General features: G+C 64.6%; 1 protein-coding gene across 1 annotated transcript in view; it reads left to right on the top strand.

Annotated features, from left to right (window-relative positions):
* Positions 1-22,385, top strand: part of PKD1 (polycystin 1, transient receptor potential channel interacting) — a 39,110-nt gene that overhangs the window by 5,794 nt on the left and 10,931 nt on the right. The window contains exons 5-23 of the mRNA XM_039910078.1: positions 353-522; positions 2,698-3,378; positions 3,571-3,754; positions 5,747-5,961; positions 6,592-6,710; positions 6,800-6,962; positions 7,426-7,658; positions 7,898-8,626; positions 8,738-8,869; positions 9,707-9,882; positions 10,136-10,269; positions 10,490-14,133; positions 14,246-14,395; positions 15,534-15,677; positions 16,962-17,241; positions 18,814-19,027; positions 20,169-20,328; positions 21,220-21,396; positions 21,886-22,030. Of these exons, the coding sequence (XP_039766012.1) occupies positions 353-522; positions 2,698-3,378; positions 3,571-3,754; positions 5,747-5,961; positions 6,592-6,710; positions 6,800-6,962; positions 7,426-7,658; positions 7,898-8,626; positions 8,738-8,869; positions 9,707-9,882; positions 10,136-10,269; positions 10,490-14,133; positions 14,246-14,395; positions 15,534-15,677; positions 16,962-17,241; positions 18,814-19,027; positions 20,169-20,328; positions 21,220-21,396; positions 21,886-22,030 (7,850 nt within the window). The remainder of the gene's footprint in view (positions 1-352; positions 523-2,697; positions 3,379-3,570; positions 3,755-5,746; positions 5,962-6,591; positions 6,711-6,799; positions 6,963-7,425; positions 7,659-7,897; positions 8,627-8,737; positions 8,870-9,706; positions 9,883-10,135; positions 10,270-10,489; positions 14,134-14,245; positions 14,396-15,533; positions 15,678-16,961; positions 17,242-18,813; positions 19,028-20,168; positions 20,329-21,219; positions 21,397-21,885; positions 22,031-22,385) is intronic.

The raw sequence follows: 22,385 nt of genomic DNA, 5'->3' as shown, positions 1-22,385 counted from the left end.
TTATTATGTGCAGGGCACTGTACTAAGCGTTTGGGAGAGTACGATATAACAGGAAATAGAGTCCCTGTTAGTGTGCAGAGCACTGTACTAAGCGCTTGGGAAAGTACAGTCCAACAGAGTTGCCCACGGAAGCCTCAGGTCTTCGGGGGAGGTGGAAGACTAGGTGAGAGAGCCACCTCCTCCGCCCCACTAGGCCACACTACCCTCCCAGCGCCCCCCGACTCCACCGTGATCTTCCCGCAAGCCCTCGTGTCGGGCTGGGACGGGAGCCGGCGGAGGCGGGAGAGCTCGGTGCCCTCGGACCCTGCCCTCGCCGGTGCCCTCGCCACCCACCCTCTGCCCTCCCCTGCAGCAACCTCGGCCGTAACCCCCTGCGGTGCGACTGTGCCCTCTCCTGGCTGCCCGGCTGGGTGGAGGAGCAGGGCGTCCGCCTGCTGCTGCCCGGGGAGACCCTGTGCGCCCAGCCGCCCAGCCTTGCCAACCTCCCGCTGCTCAACTTCAGCTTCTCCGGCGGCACCTGTGGTAGGTACAGCCGGGGGAAGGGCGCGGCCCTTGGTCGTTGCCGCCGGGAGGTGGGGGGAGGGCAAGGTTGCCACCCCCTCGGTGCCCCCTCCCAGTCCCTCCAGGCCGGGGTCCGGGACCAACGGGGTCCGGCTTCTGGCCCGGGCTCCGAAGCGATCGTGCCTTGCCAGCGGGCGACGCGGAGTCCACGCGGGGACCACTGCCCACTCCCCCCGCACCCACGTGCACACGCTTGCCCACACACCCGCGGTGGGAGGTGGGGATAGAGCAGGTCCGATGGGGAGGGAGTGAGGGGGGATGGAGGAAGAAGAGAGTGAGGAAAACCAGGAGGGTGTTGCAGAAAGAGGTGAGCGCCAGGGCCGGGGTTTCTGGGGACCGGACCGGGAAACGGACCGGAAAAACCGTCTTCGAGTCTCCGTGCGACTGGCCCGTCTGACCCTGTGCCGGGTCCGCGTGCGGGTTCGTGACCGCGTGTGTCGTTACGGGTCCATTTGGGAGGCGTGAGCTGCTCAGGACGGGGGAGTGGCGAGTTGCCGGCAAAACCTGGAGAGCGTTTCACGTGAGCTAGGTCAGGCCGGGGTTGGGGAGGGGGTCAATCAATCAATCAATCGGTCATATTTATCGAGCACTTACTGTGTGCAGAGCATGGTATTAAGCGCTTAGTAGAGTCCAACACAACAGCAGACACATTCCATTTCTTGTCTGTTACCAGCTTCTGGTGAATGTGGGTATGTGCTCACGTTTGTGCTTGTGTGCATGGGCATGTGTGTTCAAAAGTAGATGAGGGCATGTGGGTGTATTTATTTGTTCATTCAGCCTCCTCGCTGACCTCCCAGCCTCCTGTCTCTCCCCATGCCAGTCCACACTCCACTCTGCTGCCCGAATCATTTTCCTTCAAAAACGTTCAGTCCACGTTCTCCCGCTCCTCGAGAACCTCCGGTGGTTGCCCATCCACCTCCGCATCAAACAAAAACCCCTCACCATCGGCTTTAAAGCAGTCAATCCCCTCGCCCCCTTCTACTTCCCCTCGCTACTCCCCTTCTATAACTCAGGCTGCACACTTCACTCCTCTAATGCCAACCTTCTCACTGTACCTCCATCTCGTCTATCTGACTGCCGACCCCTCGCCCCCGTCCTGCCTCTGGCCTGGAACGCCCTCCCTCCTCATATCTGACAGATAATTTCTCTCCCCCACTTCAGAGCCTTATTGAAGCCCCATCTCCTCCCAGAAGCAGTCCCTGACTAAGCCCCCCTTTCCTCTTCTCCCTCTCCCTTCTGCGTGGCCCTGACTTGCTCCCTTCCATCCCCACAGTATATATCTGTCACATTTATTTATTTCTATGAATGTCTGTCTCCCCTCGTTGTGAGCTCGTTGTGGGCAGGGATTGTGTCTCTTTGTTGTCGTACTGAAGCCTCCCAAGGGCTTAGTACAGTGCTTTGCACACAGTGAGCACTCAGTAAATTCAATTGAATGAATGAAAGTGCTCTGCCCACAGCACTCAATAATCGATTGGAGTGGGTTGAAATGTATGCACAAGCGTGTATTTGTGTGTTTGTATGTATAAATATGTGCACAGCTGTGTATGTGTGTCTGCAATCGTATGTGTGCATACGGGACCTGTAGGTGTGTATATATATATATATATATTTAAATATTAGAGCATGATAATGTAAGGGTCTGGATGTGTGAATGAGTGCCTCTGGGTGAGAGGGTGGATGAGTTCTAAGGGTGTGTGTATTTAAGGGTCCGGAGTTGGTGTGTGTGGATGGGTGTGTGTTTTTGTGTCCCCCAAGGAGTGTGCTTTGCTGGCATGTGTTGATCCCCCGGGTGCCAGGCCCCTCCTGTCCTCGGGGGCAGTGACTTCAGCGAGTCTCACCTCGGTAGACTCTGGAAAGGGGACTGCCAATAGCCAGGGTGGAGTGTATCACCCCGTGCCCCAGCCCTAGCCCTGTGCCATCCCGTGCCCCGGCCCCGTCACCCGTGCTAACCCATATTGAATGGATCGGGGGCGGGCAAGCGGACCGGGCACCGGGCGGGCACAAGGAGAGAGCCCCCAGCTACGCTGGCCCTGCTCGAGGCCCTGGGTCCTGGAGAAACAGCGGAACGTGGCCATCTCTCATCTCGTCTTCTCGTCTCGTCTCATCTCTTCTCTCTCTCTCGCTCCACCGCTGCAGAGGAGGACTTCATCGCCTGCCTCCCCAGCAACCAGAGCGAGCAAGACACCGCCGCCAATGTGTCCGTGGTCGCCTTCTCAGCCGCCCACGAGGGCCCCCTGGCCCGGGAGGCCTGCGCCACCTTCTGCTGCTCCGTCGGCCAGGACTACGGGGCCCTGGCCAAGGACGGGCGCTGCCTGTGCGGCGCCCGACGACCCCCCGGTGCCTCGGCCGGCTGCCTGCCCTTCTGCGCCAGGGCCCCGGGACCGCCTGCCTGCGGGGGCCCCAGGTTGATGGCGGACGTCTTCCCCGCCCGGCTGGAGGCCCGGCTCCTGGGCCCCCGCGGCCCCCAGCCCACCCGGAGGGCCCTGGCCTTCAACGTCAGCTGCCCGTTCCCCGCCCAGTCCGTGCGCTGGGACTTCGGGGACGGGTCGGCGCCCCGGGTCGCCTCTGGCCCCGCGGCCTCCCACCGCTACGCCCTGCCCGGCCGCTACAACGTGACGGCCGCCGCGTCGGTCGGGGTGGGGGCGGCGGTGGTCTGGCTGGAGGTGGTCCTGGAGGCCCCGCCCCAAAATCTCTCCCTCAGCTGTCCGGCCCGGGTGCGGACCAACGAGAGCCTGGACCTGACGGTCTGGAACCTGGGGGGCACGGGCCTCACCGCCACTTACAACATCGTGACCGAGCTGGAAGGACGGAGCGTGGGTAAGAGGCCCTGCCCCCTGCCCCCTTCTCTTCCTCCTCCGTCCCTTTCCCCGGAAGCCTCAGTTATCCTGCCCCTCCTCCGCGCCTCCTTCAGCCCCTCCGGGCAGTGCCGGCCAGGCGAGGGCTGACCTCCTTCCCACCCCCAACAGTCTGGGTCTTGGGGTGCAGACGCCCTACTCTTCTCATCCCCAGCGGTCCACCCACTGTGCCCGGAGGACACGGAGATCTTCGCGGGGAACGGTCACTGCTACCGGCTGGTGGTGGACAAGGCCTCCTGGCCGGAGGCTGACCGGCACTGCAGGCGCTGGGGTGGCGGAGCCCTGGCCAGCGTGGGCAGCCCCGAGGTGCAGAGCTTCCTGGTGTCCCAGGTCATCAGGTGAGGGCGCCCGGTTCACCGCGTCCATCCCCCTCCGTCCCATCTCTGGGACCCCTGACACCGCCACGCCCCAGAAGGAGCGGAGAAGTCGGCGGGCAGTGGCGGCCTTGGGGGACGAGAATAGGGGGCGGGGGTGCGGACATGTATTACCCAGTCTCGGCGCTGGCCCGGGGTCCGGTCGGAGGAGATTTCCGGCCAGGCCGCGGCTCCGGCCAGCCCACAGCCCCCCACCGGCCTGCGCCGCTGTCCACGTGACACCGAGAGAGCGCCCGTGGAGCTGGGCCAGGTGTGGGGCCGTGCTGAGACCCGCTCGGTCCAGTCCTGCCCCCCATCTCGGGATGGAGACGGCCGGTCCCAACCTCATTTCCCCAAACCCCCGGGCTATGACTTTTGGCCGGAGCGGTGAGGAAATGGCCGGCAGGGGCAGGGGGGGCTCGCAGGAACTGGTTCTGGGCAGGTGTTCTCTGTTCCAGCTATTTCCCTCATCCAGTCAACCGATGGGATTTTTTGAACACTTACTGTGTACGGAGTCCCGTACAGTACTCATTTATTCAATCCATTCATGCAATCGTATTTATTGAGCCCTTACTGTATGCAGAGCCCTGTACTGAGCACTTGGAGAGTAGACCCTGACAACAGACAGACACATTCCCTGCCCACAACGAGCTTGCAGTCTAACCTCCCCGTCTCACAAGCCCGTAACTTCTTTGGCATTATCCCGACTCCCGTCGCATTCAGCCCACATCTTCGGATCCCCTCGGTTCCACCTTTGCATCGTGGCTAAAATTCCTCCTTCCGTCTCCATCCAAACTGCACCGAACCAAACGCTCGTCCTCTCCCGCCTTGATTACTGCATCAACCTCCACGCGGACCTCCCCGCCTCCCGTCTTTCCCCACTCCAGTCCGTACTTCACTCCGCCGCCCGAATCGTTCCCCTTCAAAAATGTACAGATCGTGTTTCCCCACTCCTCAAGAAACTCCAGTGGTCGCCCAGTCCACCTGCATCAAACTCCAATGGCTTTAAAGCACTCAATAACTCAATAACCCTGCCCCCTCCCGTCTTACCTGGCCGATTTCATTCATTAATTCAATAGTATTTATTGAGCGCTTACTATGTGCAGAGCACTATACTAAGCACTTGGAATGGACAATTTGGCAACAGAAAGAGACAATCCCTGCCCAATAACGGGATTTCCTACTACAACCCAGCTCGCACTCTTAAGTCCTCCACCACCAGCCTGCTCACTGGGCCTCCATCTCGCCTGTCTTGCCGCTGACCGCTTGCCCAAATCCTCCCTCTGATCTAAAGCGCTCCACCTTCAAAGCCCTCCTAAAATCCCATCTCCAAGAGGTCTTCCCCCAACAAAACCTTCATCGCCCCTCTCCCTTCTGCACCCTCGGATCTTGCCCCTTCAGGAACTTGATACTCACCCTTCCGTGCATACCCGGAACCGAATGTCTCTCTAGGCTGTAAGCTCGTAACGGGCAGGGAAAACGTCTACGAACTCGGTCGTATGTGACTCTCCCAAGAACCCGGTACAGTGCTACGCCCACAGCGCTCAATCAGTACCATCGGTTGATTGATTGGCCGAGTCCACCGGACCACAACTCTCCCCATCTTCAAAGCCCTCCCAAATCACGGGTTCTAATCGTGTCTGCTGTGTGAACCTTGGGCCAGTTACTTCTTCTCTGGGCCTCAGTTACCTCATCTGGAAAATAGGGATTAAGACTGTAACCCCCATGTGGGACGGGGACTGTGTCCAACCCAATTAATTTGTATCTACCCCAGTGCTTAGTACAGTGCCTGGCACATAGGAAGCACTTAACATGTACCACAGTTATTATCATTATTGACCGACTGCTAGACCATAAGTTACTCGAGGGTGGGGCACGTGTGACCCCCTGCCGTTGCATTCGTCTCCCCCCGAGCGCTCAGTACAGCGCCCAGCAGTCAGCGGGTGCGCGATCAACACCCCTCGTCTGTCGCCAAAGGAGCCTGGACGTCTGGATCGGGTTCAAGGACGTTGCCGAGCCCGGGGCCCAGCCGGCCGGAGAGGGGTTTGACCTGCAGAGCTGCCAGAACTGGCTTCCCGGAGAGCCGCACCCGGCCACCGCCGACCATTGCGTCCGCATGGGTCCCACCGGCCAGTGCAATACGGACCTCTGCATGGCCGCCCACAGCTACGTCTGCGAGTTCCGGCCCCAGGGTGAGGGCCGTCCTCCCGCCCCGTCCTCCCCGGTCTCCTCCTCGGCCACCGTCCCTCCCCTCCCCTCCCCGCCGTTGGGGGTGCGAGGGCTTCTGGGCCAGCGGTGGAATGGGTTTCTCGAACTGCAGCAAGAGAGAGGAGGGTCACGTATAAGGAAGCACTTCCCGGATCCCTGCGGGGCGTTCATTACAAAAACAGGCTGTACAGTGGGGAGGGGACAGGCCCCATCCCTAGCTCGCTCTACCTGTCCGGAGGGGTGGGCTGATGGGCCTGATAACCTCTCGACCCCCTCCGCCCATCCACTGTTGCCTGGGGCGCTGGGCCCCCCAAGCCCGGCAGGTTGTGTTGGAGTCCCCCTCGGCACCCCAGACCCTGCAGGGGGGATCCGGAAGGCAATCCGGAAAGCGTCACTCAGCTCGGGCTCGTGGGCAGAGACCGCCCCCTCGGGGGGGTCGCGACGGACCTGGGGAGGCCCTGACCGGCCGAGGTCAGAGCAGCGGCCCCAGGACCGTCCGGACGCCGGGTCTGCGGTAGGACCTCCTGGCGGGGGTTGGGGGAGGAGGGTCTGGGCCGGTCGGGGGGGTAGACGGGCAGCTGTGACCCGGGCTGCCCCGTTCCTTCCCGTCCTAGTGTCCGTGCTGGATGCACCGAGCTTCCTCTTGGGAGACCCCAGCTGGGACCTGCCCACGGCCGCCGATCCGTTGGTCCAGAGGGAAGCCCTTTCGCCCCCGGCCCGGGGCACCGTGGAGGTAGGACGGCCCCATGCCCGGTGCGCCCACGCTCGCCCTCCCGCCCAGGCTGACCCAAGGATGACCACCCACCCCGTCTCTCCCCGCAGGTGATGGTCTTCCCCGAGCTGGAGGTGGCCAGCCAAGGCTTCCTCAGCGCTTTCGAGTTGGGGACCCAGGACCTCTCCCGCCCCGTCCAGCTGTGGCTCCAGGTGTTCCGCCCCAGGAACAGGGTTGGGGAGATGCCCGCCACCCTCTCGGAGCCAGCCCAGGGTACAGGGAATGCCCGGCGAGGGGGGTAGGGAGCATCTGGCCACCGCCACCTGGGGTCGCCCAGTGGGAAGGGGCAGCCTCGGGGCCGGACCCGAGGGTTGGTGGTGCTCTTGGGGCCGGGCACTTGACCATCTCATATTTCTCTCACCCCAGGGAGCGGGGCAGAGGGAGGGTGCCCTGGTCTGAATTCTGGGAGGGAGGGTGGACCGGGGGCTGGGGACGAGGAACTGGGGGGTTGGGGGAGCTAAGTAGATGTCCAGGGACGGGACAAGGGCCTGCGGGGCTGAGGAAGCGTCTGGAGGCTGGGGAGGTTGAGGGGATTACGGAGAGTCCGCAGGGGGGTTGCGGGGCCAAGGTTCACTGTGGATGTTCCCAGAAGGTGAAGATTGCCAGGAAGAAATGTGCGGAGCCACCAGGGCAAGGGTTAGTCTGGGACATCGCTACGCTCTCTCTTCTTCCTCAGGGAATACCAGTCAACCTGGGGACCCATTGCTGGGCAACCAGACCTGGGCGCCCCTCGAGTGCCTGGCCGGCTGGGAGTGGTGCCAGCCCAAGAACGCCTGCCAGCCGCTGGGCAGCCCCTGCAGCCCGGGGCTGGAAGCCAACGCCTCCTCCGACCCCGAGGTTCCGCCCGGCCTGGTGCTGTGGAAGGGGGCCCGCTTCTCCGTCCCGGCCGGCCCCTCTGCCTGGCACACGGTAAGTGCCCCTGGTCCGCGCCAGGGGCCGGGTAGCCCCCGCGTTCTCTCCGGGCATCGGGGGCGAAGGAAGGGGGGTGGGACCCACAGCCAGTGTCTGCGCCCCACTCCTGGAGGCCATCCAGTCCATCCACCGACCCCGGGCCTGTTCTGTGGGCCTCCGGCGGCCCCCCCGGATCACCGCTCTGGGGGTCGGGAGGTGCTGATGGGGCTGCGTGTCCGTCCCCGCCCTCGCCCCAGGTGACCTTCTGGGACAGCCCGTCGGTGAACCCCGGCGACCTCCTCGGCCTCCAGCACGATGCCGGCCCCGGCTCCTTCCTCCTCTGCCCGCCCCCTGGGGTCCCGGTGACCGCCCACGCCCCGGACTGGCTGCCCGGCCCGCCCCCCGACCTGCCCCTGGGCCCGCCGCCCACCCCCGCCGCCTGCGCCATCCGGGCGCTGATCGCCACAGAGCGGCCCACAGCCCTCCTGGGCCCCAACCCCGGGCTGCCGCGTCCCGGCTCGTACGCGGTCACAGCCGCCGTGGCCGGCGGGGTCGGCCGCCGGGACCTGGCCTGCAGCTTCCGCGTGGTGGCCCCCGTGTCCGGGCTGCGCGTCCTGCACCCCGCGCCCCAGCAGGGCTGGTTCTACGTGCCGGCCGACCGGCCCTCCCTGCTGCTGGGCCTCGACTCCGGCGACGACGCCACCGCCCACCAGCCGGGCACCAACGGGACCGAGCCCTTCCGGGCCTCCTGCCCGCCGGCCGGGGCCGCGCTGGCCCCGGTCGAGTGCGGCCGGGAGGCGGCGGAGGGGCGGTTCGCGGTGCTGCCGCTGACCGGCCTGGACGAGGCCGGGGGCGCGGTGGACATCGTCGCCGAGAACGCCGTCAGCCGGGAGAACGTCACCGTCTGGGTCAAGGCCGAGGAGCCCGTCCGGGGGCTGAGGGCCACGCCGGACCCCCAGTCCAGGGTCCTGCAGGGCATCCTGGTGGTGAGCCGGGGGCCGGGGGAGGAAGGGGCGGGCGGGGAGGGCTGCGGAGGGTCCCGTGACCCGTCCCCCCCGGCCCCAGCGTCCCACGCCCGCCTTCCCCCCGCCCCCCAGAGGTACAGCCCCGTGCTGGAAGCCGGCTCGGACGTCACTTTCAAGTGGACCATCGACGACAAGCAGTCCCTGACCTTCTACAACGTCGTCTTCAACGTCATCTACCAGAGCGCCGCCGTGTTCAAGCTGTCGGTGAGTCCGGGGTCCCCTCCCCCCACCTCCCCCGGTGCCGGGTGGGCGGACGGGGGCCGGGGGGGACCGAGTCCCGAGCCGGACTGCCTAGCTGCGGGCCGCCGGCACCGGCTCCGGCCCCCTGCTTCCAGATTTGGCCAGGGTGGGCGAGCAGTAGGGGCAACCCCCCGTTCGCCCTCTGCTCTGCCACTTCCCCCCGGGCATCTGCGCTCTCTGGCCCCGCGTGGGTGAGGGACCCGAGCTTGGGTTCTGTGCCCCTCCTCCTTCTGTCAGACGAATCTATTGTGTGCAGAGCACTATGCTAAGCGTTTAAAAGAGTACGATATAACAATGAGCAGACATATTTTCCGCCCACCACGAGCTCACAGTCTAGAGGGGGGAGACAGACACGAACAGAAATAAATAAATTATAGGAATGGACAAAAGTGCTGTGGGGTGGGAAGGGGAATGAATAAAGGGAGCGAGTCAGAGCCCACTCACCGACGCAGCTTGGCTTAGTGGAAAGAGCCCGGGCTTGGGAGTCTGAGGACGTGGGTTCTAATCCCGGCTCCGCCACTTCTCTGCTGTGCGACCTTGGGCAAGCCACTTCACTTCTCTGTGCTTCAGTTCCCTCAGCTGTAAAATGGGGATTAAGACTGCGAGCCCCACGTGGGACAACCCGATTACCTTATATCTAGCCCAGCTCTCAGAACAGTGCTTGGCACATAGTAACCGCTTGACAATACCATCGTCGTCATTATGATTATTATTATTACTCCTCCCCCGGGCCCCCGGTCAGCGCCCCTCTGCCGTTGTCCACGCTGAGCTCTCGCTCCCGACCTCCCTCTTGCCCCGCAGCTGACGGCCTCCAACCACGTGAGCAACGTCACCGTGAACTACAACGTGACGGTGGAGAAGATGAACCGCATGAAGGACCTGTCCCTGTCCGACCCGCCGCCCGCCGTCCCCCAGAACGCCACGCTGGACCTCTCGGCCAGCGTCCGGGTGGACTCGGCCGTGGAGGCGGCCTTCCTGTGAGTGCCCCCGGTCCTCCCCGCCTGCCGGCCCCCTCCCTCGAGGGCGCCCGGGCCCGGCCGGCCTCCGGCCCGAGCCCCTCCGTTCCCCGGGTCCGGTGGGGGCGGGCCGAGGCGGGCTCGTCCGTCACTTAGAGCTCGGCGGCTGGCGACGGTCAGGGAGGGATTCTGGGGCCGGCGGAGAGACCGACCCCCGGGAAGGGGGCGGGACCCGCCTTGGCCGACCGTGGCTCCCTCCCCGGCCCGACGGCAGATGGACCTTTGGGGACGGCGATGAGGAGAGCCGGCAGTTCAGACCCCCGTACGACGAGTCCTTCCCGGAGCCCGACCCCAGCGTCCGTCAGGTGGTGATCGAGCACAACGTGACCCACACCTACCGGACCCCAGGTGAGCACCTCCCCGGGCTGGGAGAGCAGGAGGAGGAGCGGCCCCGGGGTCAGTCAGTCGGGGGTATTTATTGAGAGCTCACCATGTGCGGAACACCGTACTCAGCACCGGGGAGAGTCCGACAGGACGGCGTAATAGATACGAACCCTGCCCACGGTGAGCTTCCGGCCTACGGGGGGAGCAGAACTCTGCCCCTCGAGAGCCCGGCTTCTCCTTCCAGGGGAGTACAACGTGACGGTGTTCGTGTCCAACCCGTTCGAGAACCTGACCCGGCAGGCGACCGTGAGCGTCCGGGCCCCCCTGACCCACGTGGTGCTGGAGCCGGCCGGCGAGGCCCTGGTGGCGGGACGGCGGGTCACCTTCGCCGCCCGCCCGCTGCCCTCCCCCGTCGGCGCCCTCTACTCCTGGGACTTCGGGGACGGGTCCCCGCCCCTGACGGGGGATAGTCCGACGGCCGACCACACCTTCGCCCGCAAGGGGCCGTACCGCGTGACCGTCAGGGTGGACAACGGGGTGAGCGACGGGGAGGCGGCCGGCCTCTACAGGGCCTTCGAGGAGATCCGGGGGCTGCGGGTGTCGGCGCCCGCGGCGGTGGAGCAGGGCACCCCGGTCACGGTCAACGCCTCGCTGGACTCGGGCGGCGACGAGGACGTCACGTGGACCTTCGACCTAGGGGACGGGACGGTCCGGACTGGGCCCGAGCCGTGGGCCCGGCACGTCTACGCGCAGGAAGCCAACTGCACCGTCGTCGTGACGGCGGCCAACCCGGCGGGCTCGGCCTCCCGGACCCTGGCGCTGCGCATCTTCGTGCTGGAGGTGCTGAGGATCGAGCCGGCCGCCTGCGTCCCCCAACGGCCGGACGTCCGGCTGCTGGCCCGCGTCACGGGGGACCCGGCCGGCTACGTCTTCGACTGGACCGTCGGAGACGGCTCCCCCAACGTCACGGTGCGCGGGAGCCCCGAGCTGGTCCGCAACTTCAGCCGCGCGGGGGTCTTCCCCCTGGTCCTGGTCCTGTCCAGCCACGTCAACAAAGCCCACTACTTCACCAGCGTCTGCGTGGAGCCCGAGCTGGCCAACGTGACCCTGCGGCCCGAGCGCCAGGTGCTCCGGCTGGGGGAGGAGGGCCGCTTTCGGGTCAGCGCCGTCCCGCCCTACCCCTACCGCTACATCTGGGACTTCGGCGAGGCGGAGGCCGCCCGCCCGGGGGGCACCGAGGCCGGCCACGCCTACCGGGCGCCCGGGGTCTACCCGGTGACGGTCACCGTGTCCAACAACGTGTCCTCCGACAACGACACGGCTTTCGTGGAGGTCCAGGAGCCGGTGGAGCTGGCCCGGGTCGAAACCAACGGGTCGCGGGCGCTGGAGCTGGCCCGGGCCTACGCCTTCTGGGCCGTGGGCAACGGCAGCCGGGCCAGCTACCTCTGGGACCTGGGCGACGGGCAGCAGGGCGAGGGCCGGGCCGTGGTCCACGCCTACAACCGCACCGGCCGCTTCGGCGTCTCCGTGCTGGGCTGGAACGAGGTCAGCCGGAGCCGGGCCGGGCTGAACGTGACGGTGCAGGCCCCGGTGCGGGGCCTGGCCCTGAACGCCAGCCGCACGGTCGTGCCCCTGAATGGCTCGGTGGGCTTTGGGGCCGCGCTGCGGGCGGGCAGCGACGTCCGCTACTCCTGGGTCCTGTGCGACCGCTGCACGGCCATCCCGGGGGCCGCCACCATCTCCTACACCTTCCGCTCGGTGGGCACCTTCAACGTCACCGTCACGGCCGAGAACGAGGTCAGCGGCCTGCAGGACAGCATCCTCGTGCACGTCCTGGAGCAGATCGAGGGGCTGCGGATCCTGGGGGCCGGCGGGGGCGGCGAGGAGGCCGGCGGCCCGGCCTGCTTCCCCACCAACAGGACGCTGCAGCTGCAGGCGGCCGTGCGGGAGGGGACCAACGTCTCCTACGGCTGGACGGTGCTGCGGGGCGACGTGCCGGTCCAGGCCGGGCCCGGCCGGGTCTTCCCGCTGGCCGTCTCGGAGGCCGGGACCTACCGGGTCCGGCTCCGGGCCAGCAACCTGCTGGGTGCGGCCGAGGCCGAGGCCGCGCTGGACTTCGTGGAGGGCGTGCGGGGCCCCCGGCTCTCGGCCCGGCCCAACCCCGCCGCCGTCAACGCCACGGTCAACGTGAGCGTGGCCGCCGAAGCCGGCTCGGGCCTGACCTACACCTGGCACCTGGGCGGCGGCCGGACGCTGACCACGCGGGAGCCCTCTGTGGCCTGCTCCTTCGCCAGCCCCGGCCTGCACCGGGTGGCCGTCTCGGCCGGGAACCGGCTGGGCGCCGCCAACGCCACCGTGGCGGTCTCCGTGCAGGAGCCGGTCCGGGGCCTGCGCATCGAGGGGCCCGGCGGGGACGGCTACGTGGCCTCCGGGGCCGCGGCTCGCCTGGAGGGGAGGCTGGAGCAGGGGACGGACGTCGCCTGGCGCTGGGAGCTCCCGGGGGGCGGGGCCGCGGCGGGCCGGAGCGTGACCGCCGTCTTCCCCGCCGCCGGCCCCGCCGCCGTCCGCCTCAACGCCTCCAACGCCGTCAGCTGGGCCACGCGCGAGCGCGTGCTGACCGTGCAGGACGCCGTCCGCGGGCTGGAGCTGGAGGCCGAGCGGACGCTGGCGGAGCCCGGGGAGGCGGTCCGCTTCCACGTGCGCCTGGCCGCCGGCTCGGCCGTGGACCTGCGCCTGCGGGTGGACGAGGGCCCGGCCTCCCCGCTGGCCGGGCCCGACTTCTCCTGGACGGCCCCTGGCGTGGGCGAGCATCGGGTGGCCGTGGAGGCGGAGAACCGGGTCAGCCGGGCCCGGGCGCAGGTGTCCGTCTCGGTCCTGGAGGCGGTGGGCGGGCTGGAGATCCTGGACTGCTGCGAGGCCGCCGTGGCCACCGGCAGCGAGCGGAACTACAGCGCCCGCGTGCGGGCCGGCTCCCGCCCCTCCTTCGCCTGGGACTTCTCCCTGCAGAAGGTGCAGGGCGACGCGCTGGTCATCCTGACCGGCCAGAACATCTCCTACACCCCGGTGGCGGCCGGCACGCTGACCATCCACCTGCGGGCCTTCAACGAGCTGGGCGGGGCCAACCTGACGCGCCGCCTCCTGGTGCAGGACCGGCTCGAGGGGCTGGGCCTGCAGGCCGAGCCGGCCTTCGCCCGCCGGGCGGCCCTCTTCGAGGCGGCCCCGCGGCCCAGCGCCCGGCAGGTGACCTTCGCCTGGGACTTCGGGGACGGGTCCCCGGCCCGGCTCGGCCCGGGGCCGCACGCCAGCCACGCCTACCCGGCCCCCGGGGACTTCCTGGTGGCGGTCAACGCCTCCAACCTGGTCAGCTTCGTGGTGGCCCAGCTGACGGTCACGGTGCGGGCCCTGGAGTGCGAGGAGCCGCAGGTGGAGGTGGCCCTGCCCCAGCACGTGGCCCTGCGCCGGGCCCAGCGCAACTACCTGGAGGCCCAGGTGGACCTGCGCGGCTGCGTGCGCTACCGGACCGAGTACCGCTGGCAGGTCTTCCGGGCCGCCAGCTGCCCGCGCCGGGGCGCCGACCCCCCGGTGCCCCTGCCCGGCGTGGACGTCCGCCGGCCCCAGCTGGTCCTGCCCCGCCTGGCCTTGGCCGTGGGCGACTACTGCTTCGTGCTGGCCGTGTCCTTCGGCGACACCCCGCTCTCCCGGACCACGCGGGCCAACGTGACGGTGCTGCCCGGCCGGTTGGTGCCCCTCGTCGACGGCGGCTCCTACCGCGTCTGGTCCAGCGCCCGGGACCTGGTGCTGGACGGCGGCCGGTCCTACGACCCCGACCTGGAGGACGGCGACCAGACGCCGCTGACCTTCGAGTGGTCCTGCGTCGCCTCCTCCAAGGTCGGCCCCGGGGCGGCTAGGGAAGGAAGGGACGGGGCTCGGGGGGCGGTGGGCCGGGGGGGCCGGGGGCGGCCAGCGCGGGTCCGACTCGCTCCCCCTCACCCCTGCGCAGAGTCGGACCGGCGGGTGCTCCTTGAACACGCCCCTCCCGCAGAAGAGCGTGGTCACCGTGCCCGCGCGGGTGCTGGACGCCGGCGAGAAGTACACGTTCGCCCTCACCATCCACAAGCCCGGCAGGAACCCGGAAAGGACCAATCAGACGGTAAGCTCCGCCCACCCCCCATCCCGCCGCCGACCCCCTCGCCCCTCCTTGACCCGGCCGCCGCCCGGGGCGGGGTCGAGGAGAAGAAGCGTTACTGAGCGGGAAGGAGGGTGGGTGTGATACCTGTCCATCCTCTGGTGTTTCCGGTGACAATGTAAGGATCCCAAAGCCGGACGGGATGGAAAGAGCATCGATTCTTTGGAAATGTGGTGTTGGAGAAGGTTTTTGCCAATACCACAGGCTGCCCGAAAAACAAACACATAGATTTTGGAGCAAATTAAGCCGGTGTGGTCTTTGGAAGGCCAAAGGACTCGACTTAGGGCTTCCTGGAGGGAGGTGGGTTTTCAGAAAGGCCTTGAAGCCAGTGGTGGGGACTTGCAATGTGACGCGGAGGGAGGTGGGCGTCCAGTGGAGAGGGAGGGGAGGCCAGCGAGGAGCCTGGTAGAGAGCATCTGATAGATAGCGTAGCCGAAATGGGAGGAGCACCTTGACCGGGGAAGGGGAAGGGACCTACCCGGGAGAAGCCAGGGATGAAGCCCGAGCCGCACTGGGACAGGGAGAAGCAGCAAGGCTTAGTGAATAGAGCCCGGGTCTGGGAGTCAGAAGGTCGTGGCTTCTAATCGCAGCTCCGCCACTTGTCTGCTGTGAGATCTTGGGCAAGTCACTTCACTTCTCTGGGCCTCAGTTCCCTCCTCTGCAAAATGGGGATTGAGACTGTGAGCCCCACCTGAGACGGGGACTTTGCCCAACTCGATTTTCTTGTCTTCACCCCAGCAATTAGTACGGTGCCTCGCACGTAGTAAGCGCTTAACAGATACCACAGTGAATCCATCAATTCCCAGCCCCAGCACGGGGCGGCCCCCCTCAGCCACGCCCCTGGGAGTGTGGGAGTTAGGGGCCGGGCCTCTCCCCGTCTGCCTCCAGCGACGGTTTGTGGCCCGCGCTATGAGGAGCCAAAGAAGGGTGAGAGGCCTCATACTGCCAGCGTGAGGGGTCTGGGGTCCCTAAGTTGTCTGTGAGGGGGCCGTGAGGGACCCGGGGTCCTGCGGCCGGCCGCGAGGCTCCTCGGTCAGCTGTGAGGGCCGTGAAGCCACCGGGGACTGACCGCACTGATCGCCCCGCCCCCTCACCCCACCAGGTGCTGATCCGCCGCGGGCCGGTGCCCATCCTGTCACTGCAGTGTGTGTCCTGCAAGGCCCAGTCGGTGTACGAAGTCAGCAAGAGCAGCTATGTCTACCTGGAGGGCACCTGCCTCAACTGCCCCCCTGGCACCGTGCGTGGGGTGAGTAGACCTAAGCAGGAGGGCCGGGGGGATGGGGCGGGGAAGGGAGGAAGCCGCCCAGCGCCCTGGGGGCCATGGCCCCGGCATTGACCGCACGGTCCAGGAGGCTACAATCTGCTCTCCAAATTGGACGGCCTGGTGGTGCCGGTTGGGGGGTCCGGGGCAGCCAGCTTGACCCCCGCCTCCCCGCCAATGGAACGGGGAAAACCCTGAAAGAAGGGCAGGCGTACGCTTGGTCACCCCCTCCAGATGGCCCTCTCCTTCACGGCCTTGGCCAAGCCCCATAATTACCCCCTGAGGGCCTCAGCTTCCTCCTCTGTAAGACAGGGACGCGGTGGTCCCTGCTCCCCCAAACCCTTTGGGCTGAGAGCCCCTTGGGGGCCGTTTCTGAGCCGCGTGTCACAGAGCGCGACCTCGGCCTTTAATCCCCTCACCCCCTTCCTACCTCACCTCACCGTTCTCCTACTCCAACCCGGCCCTCACGCTTCACCCCTCTAATTGCCAACTGTACCTTGATCTCATCTATCTGCCCACCGACCGACCTGGCCGGGTACGCCCTCCCTCTTCACACCTGACCAACAGTTACTCTCTCCCACCTTCAAAGCCTCAAAGAAGGCCCGTCGCCTCCAAGAGGTCTTCCCCAACGAAACCCCCTTTTCCTTTTTCTTCCTTTCCGTCTTCTGTGTCACCCTGACTTGCTCCCTTTATTCATCTCCCCTCCCAGCCCCACAGCACTGATGTACCTATCTGTCATTTATTTCTGAATATTAATGTCTGCCTCCTCCCTAGACCGTAAGCTCTACCGTAGGGAAGGGTCTGTTATTTTGTTCCACTGTACCCTCTCAAGCACTTAATACATCATTCAGTCGTATTTATTGAGCAGTTACCGTACGCAGAGCACTTACCCACCAGGGTCCACTTCGAATGCACGGCCGACCGTAACAATAATAATATTCATTCATTCAGTCGTATTTATGAAGCGCTCACTGTGTGCAGAGCACTGTACTGAGGACTTGGGAGAGAACAATGCAATAAACCGACCCCTTTCCTGCCCACAATGAGCTTGCAGTCTAGAAAGGGGAGGCAGATGTTAATATAAATAAATAATGCAGATACGAATATTAGTACAGCTCTCCACACACAATAAGCGCTTACTTACTGTGAGTAACTTACTACAAGTAAGTCAGTACTTACGACTGACTGACCGCACGGCCCGCAGAGTGAGCGCTTCATCCCTTCCATCACCCGCCTCGGCCGGTGGTCTCTTCCCCCCTCTCTCGGCAGAGCTGGTCCGCCCAGACCTTCGGCAACAGGTCTCTGGTCCTGGATGAGTCGACCACGACGACGGGCAGCGCGGGCATGCGGCTGGTGCTGCGGCAGGGGGTGCTGCGCGACGGCGAGGGTTACACCTTCACCCTGAGGCTGCTGGGGCCTTCCGGCCAGGTGGAGGGCCTGGCCTCCATCGACCTCTTCCCCAACCGGCCCCCCTTTGGGGGCTCCTGCCGACTCTCGCCTCAGGGCCCGGTCACCGCCCTGACCACCAGGGTCCACTTCGAATGCACGGGTGAGAGTAACGATAATAATAATCATTCATTCATGCAGTCGGATTTAAGAAGCGCTCATTGTGTGCAGAGCACTGTACTGAGCGCCTGGGAAGGTACAAGGCAACGATAAAGAGTGGCATTCCATACCCACGACGAGCTCACAATCAGGAAGCGGGGAGGCAGACATCAATACAAATAAAATCAGAGTTATATACCTAAGTGCCGCGGGGCTGGGAGGTGGGGGAAGAGCAAAGGGAGCGAGTTAGAAGGGAGTGGGAGATGAGGAAGACCTCTCGGAGGAGACGTGCCTTCGGTAAGGCTTTGAAGAGGGGGATGGTAATTGTCGGGTTGGAGGAGGGAGGGCGTTCCAGGACGGGGGCCAGGGGTCGGCGGCGAGACAGGTGAGATGGACGCAAAGTGAGAAGATTAGCAGTAGAGGAGTGAAGCGTGCGGGCTGGATTAGAGAAGGAGAGGAGCGAGGTGAGGTAGGAGGGGGCAAGGTGGCGGACTGCTTTAAAGCCAACGGCGAGGAGTTTTTGTTTGCTACTGAGGTAGACAGGCAACCGCTGGAGATTTTTGGACGGGGGGAGGTGACGTGTCCCGAACGTTTTTGTAGAAAGACGACCCGGGCAGCGAATATGGTACTTGTTAAGCGCTTACTATCAATAATAAAGGAACTGGTAGTCAAGAAATACGCCGAAGATTAACGTTAGGAAGACTTGCTATTAAGAGCCTGGAAAAAGTGATGAAACGTGCTGACGCAACAATTGCTCCCAAAATACAAACGGTCAGTTCTGTGCCGTTTCCAGTGACAGTGTATGGATCTGAAAGCTGGACAGTGAAAAATCAGGATAGAAGGAACATCGGTTCTTTTGAAAGGCAGAGTTGGAGAAGGCTTTTCGAATCCCGTGGTCTGCCCGGGAAACAAACAAATGGGTTTTAGAGCAAATTAAGCCAAAGTGGCCTTTGGAAGGCCAAATGACTCGACTTAGATTAGCCTATTTGGGGCACTTAATGAGGAGGACTGATTCTCTGGAGGAGACACATGCTAGGAAAAGGTGGAAGAGGCGGACCGGCAGCGAGATCGATAGAGACCATAACGACGATAACGGAACAACCGTTATAAAGGTGGCAGATCACGGCAGAGGAGACGGGACGTTCCGGAGAACGTCTATCCATGGAGTCGCTGTGAATCGGAAACGACTCGACGGCACTTGATAATAAGATAGTAAGCGCTTACTATGTGCCAAGCACCGTTCTAAGGGCTGGGGTAGATACAGGTTAGGTCGGACACCGACCCGCCCCGGGTCCTACACGGGGCTCACGCTCTTAATCCCCATTTTCCAGATGAGGTAACTGAAGCCCAGAGAAGTGAAGATCACACAGCAGACAGGTGGCGGAGCCGAGATTAGAATCCATGACCTTCCGACTCCCAGGCCCGGGCTCTAGCCACTAAGCCACTCTGTTGGGGGCTGAGGAGACCCCCCAGCTGCCACTGGTAGTTCTTTCTGCCCCGGCCCAAACCGTTACCTGCCCCCAGGTCGGCGGGCGGTCAGCGGGTGACCGGTGGTGGCGTGGGGGTGGTCTTGCAGGCTGGCGGGACCTGGAGGACGAGGAAGCCCCCCTGGTGTACAGCCTGCTGTTGCGACGCTGCAAGCCCAGCTCCTGCGAGGAGTTCTGCGCCTACAAGGGCAGCCTGTCCGAATACGGGGCCCTGCTGCCCCCCGGCTTCAAGGACGACTTCGCCGTGCACTTGTCCGTCGTGGTGCAGGACCAGCTGGGCGCGTCCGTGGTGGCCCTCACCAGGTCAGGGCCGGGGGTCCGGACGGGGTGGGAGCTTGCGGTGGGGGCTCGGACGACCCCCTTCCCCCGGCTGGACGCACGCCTGGGGGCGGCTGAGGGCCGGGGTGGGGCGGGGGAGGGAGACGGAGGTCCCCGGGCACCGGGTCAGTCGGGACCCACCCGCCCGGGGCAAGTGGCAGGGGGGTGACCTGCTCTTCGACCATCGGAGAAGCAGCGTGGCCTCGCGGCAAGGGCCCGGGCTTGGGAGTCGGAGGACGTGGGTTCTAATCCCGGCACCGCCACTTGTCTGCTGGGAGACCTTGGGCAAATCGCGTCACCTCTCTGGGCCTCAGTCACCTCTATAAAATGGGGATGAAGATTAAGAGCCAACTCTGGGACAGGGACTGTGTCCAACCTGATTACTTGTATCTACCCCGGCACTTAGTACAGTGCCTGGCACATAGTAAGCGCTTAACAAATACCATAATTATTAACATTATTATTATCTCTGCTCTCCGTCATGGTTCTGAACCTCCTCCACCCCGGCCTCCATCCAGGGTCCTCGGTTGGGTGGGGCAAGGCTGGAGATGTAGACATGGCATAGTGGATAGAGCCTGGGCCTGGAAGTCAGACGGTCATGGGTTCTAATCCTGGCTCTGCCACTTGTCTGTCCTGTGACCTTGGGCAAGTCACTTTACTTCTCCGTGCCTCCGTTACCTCATCTGTAAAATGGGGATTGAGACTGTGAGCCCCCGTGGGACAAGGACTGTGTCCAACCCGATCTGCTTGTATCCACCCCGGCGCTTAGTACAATACCTGGCACATAGTAAGCGCTTACCAAATACCATAATTATGAATTATTAGTAGTAGACCTTCCAGTCCGGGGTGGTCCGGGAGCGGGTCGCCCCCTGCCCTCCCAGGGCAAAGAAGGTGGCAGGGAGATGGCGGTAGTAACGATATTTACCGAGGCCTCCCCGGACACAGGCCGTCATCGTTTGAAGGTCTCTGGAGGGCAGGAAACAGTGTGAGAGGTGACACGCCCAGTCCCTGCCCACAGGGAGCATACCGGCACCACCGGCCTCCCCCCACCCGACTTCCCGGCTCCAGGAGACGAGCCCGAGGGCGTAGGCCCGGCCCACCCCCCGACCCCGCCTTCTCCCCGCAGGTCTCTGAAGATCTGTCTGCCGGACCCCCCAGCCGGCTTCCGCCGCCTCAGCCACTGGTTACACAACCTGACGGAGACGGTGCTCCCCGGGCTGGTCCAGCAGGCCGACCCTCAACACGTCATCGAGTACTCGCTGGCCCTCGTCACCGTCCTCAATGAGGTCAGGGGCCGGGGGGAGGCGGGAGGGAGAATGCCTCAGACTCAGCTCCCAAACCCTTGACCGTAGTAAAACGTGTCTGTTCCGTCAGACTCTCCCAAGCGCTTAGTACAGTGCTCTGCACGCAGTAAGCGCTCAATAAATACCACCGACTGACTGACCGACTAAAAGCCTCGGCGTCTCTCGAGCGGCCGTGAAGTACAGCGCGCTTTTCGGTGCGTTTGGGAAGTAGTGACACGTTCTCTGCCCACGAGGCACCGACACTCTCTACTGGGTGAGGCGGACGGAGAAATCCGGGGCGGAGATCGGGGGTAGAGCGGCCTGACGCACGGACCTGAGTGCCGGGAGCGCCTGGGGGTTTAGACCTCCGGGGGTCCTGGGGACTCATCAGGGAGGGCTTCCCGGAGGTGGGTCCTCAGGAGGGTCCCCTGGGGGGACGAACCGGAGACACCGCTGCATGTAGACCCAGCCCTCCCGACGGTGCCCCCAAGCTTGGGGGTGAGGCCGTGGGCTGGTTGTATGTATGCCCTTGGGTGAGTCACTTCACTGCTCTGGGCCTCGGTGACGTCATCTGTAAAATGGGGAGAAAGACTGGGAGCCCTACGTGGGACAGGGACTGTTGTCCAACCCAATTACCTGCGCCTATCCCAGTGCTTAGTACAGTCCCTGATGCATAGTAAGCGCTTAACAGATACCATTATTATCATTTGAAGGCCGACCCACCTGTTGGTCACGAGGAGCTGACCGTCTTAAGGGGAGGTGGGCAGGCGGGGCTCCTCTATCCGGTCTGCCCCAGTCAATCAAGGCTATTTATTGAGCGCTTGCTACGGGCCGAGCACCGTTCTGCCCCCACCGACTCCCTGACTCATATATCTCTCTTCTCTCTGCCCGTAGTACGAGCAGATGCCGTGTCCGGAGCAGGAGGAGGAAGAGGAGGAGGAGGAGGAGGCCGGCCGCGAGAGGCAGCTCCGAGCGCAGACGCGGAGGATGGTCACCGACACCCTGGTGTCCCTCAACGTCAACACGGTGGATGACATCCAGCAGATCGCGGCAGCCTTAGCCCAGTGCACGGTGCGTGCCCCTCTTCTCCCCCCCGCCACACACACACGCGTGCTATTTCTGGTTGGTTGTGGCCAGCCAGAGAGTGGGGGGCTGGGTGGGATATGCCATGTACACGGGTGGTGTTTGTGTGTGTGTATGTGCGTTCACTCAGGGGACTCATATCGACAAGTGACACAGATGTGTGCGTGTATGCACGTATAGACCTAGATGCGGGTTGACCTGTGTGTGTCCCGCTCATGTAGACCAGTGACACAGGCTTGTGTGTGGGGGCTCCCCCTCACCCTCACCCTTGTGGACCAGGGATGCAGGAGGGCGTGGGGGCGGATGTGCCTGCGTAAGTGAGTGACGTGGGCCCGAGGGTGCGTGTAAGAGCCGGACCCATCCTGTCCCGGACCGTGCCCCGCCTCGTCAAGAGGGTGGACGGGAAGCGGGGTCTCTGAGGGCCCACGTGAGGTCTGTCCGCTCTCACCGCCCACATGCCCCCGTGCCCCCCGGCAGGTGGCCAGTAAGGAGTTCGTGTGCCGCTCGTGTCTGAAGAAAACGCTGCAGAAGCTGGAGAGCATGATGGACATCCTACAGGACGTGACCACGCAGGGCACCGTCACCCCCACCACCATCGCCGATAACATCCTCAACATCACAGGTTCGGGGCCGAGGGGCGATCCCGGGGTAGCAGCTCTTAAACCGGCCTCGCCGAAAGGCCCGGGTTTTGAGGCCCCCCCTCCCGGACTGAACCCAGAGGGTAACGGGGGCGGTCCGGCCCCGACCCCTTCGCCGCTGGTCGGCCCACCACCTGGAAATAGCTGGCCGGCCCGAAATAGCCCCCCGGGGGCTTGTTATTAGAGGGTTTTCCGGTTCGAAGGTGCACAGTGGCCAGAGGCAGGCGGGGGACTCTGTCACGGGAGGGGTGGCTACCGTTTCAAAGTTGTGGCATCAGGCTGGACCTCCCGGGCCATTCCGTGTCGGCTCCCTTGTCCGGGTGCCCCGGTCCCCGGGGT

Source organism: Ornithorhynchus anatinus, chromosome 21, assembly GCF_004115215.2.
Source record: "Ornithorhynchus anatinus isolate Pmale09 chromosome 21, mOrnAna1.pri.v4, whole genome shotgun sequence".
Classification (NCBI taxonomy): domain Eukaryota; kingdom Metazoa; phylum Chordata; class Mammalia; order Monotremata; family Ornithorhynchidae; genus Ornithorhynchus; species Ornithorhynchus anatinus.
Note: the sequence above shows the minus strand (reverse complement) of the source record. Positions and strands in the feature narration are given on the sequence as shown.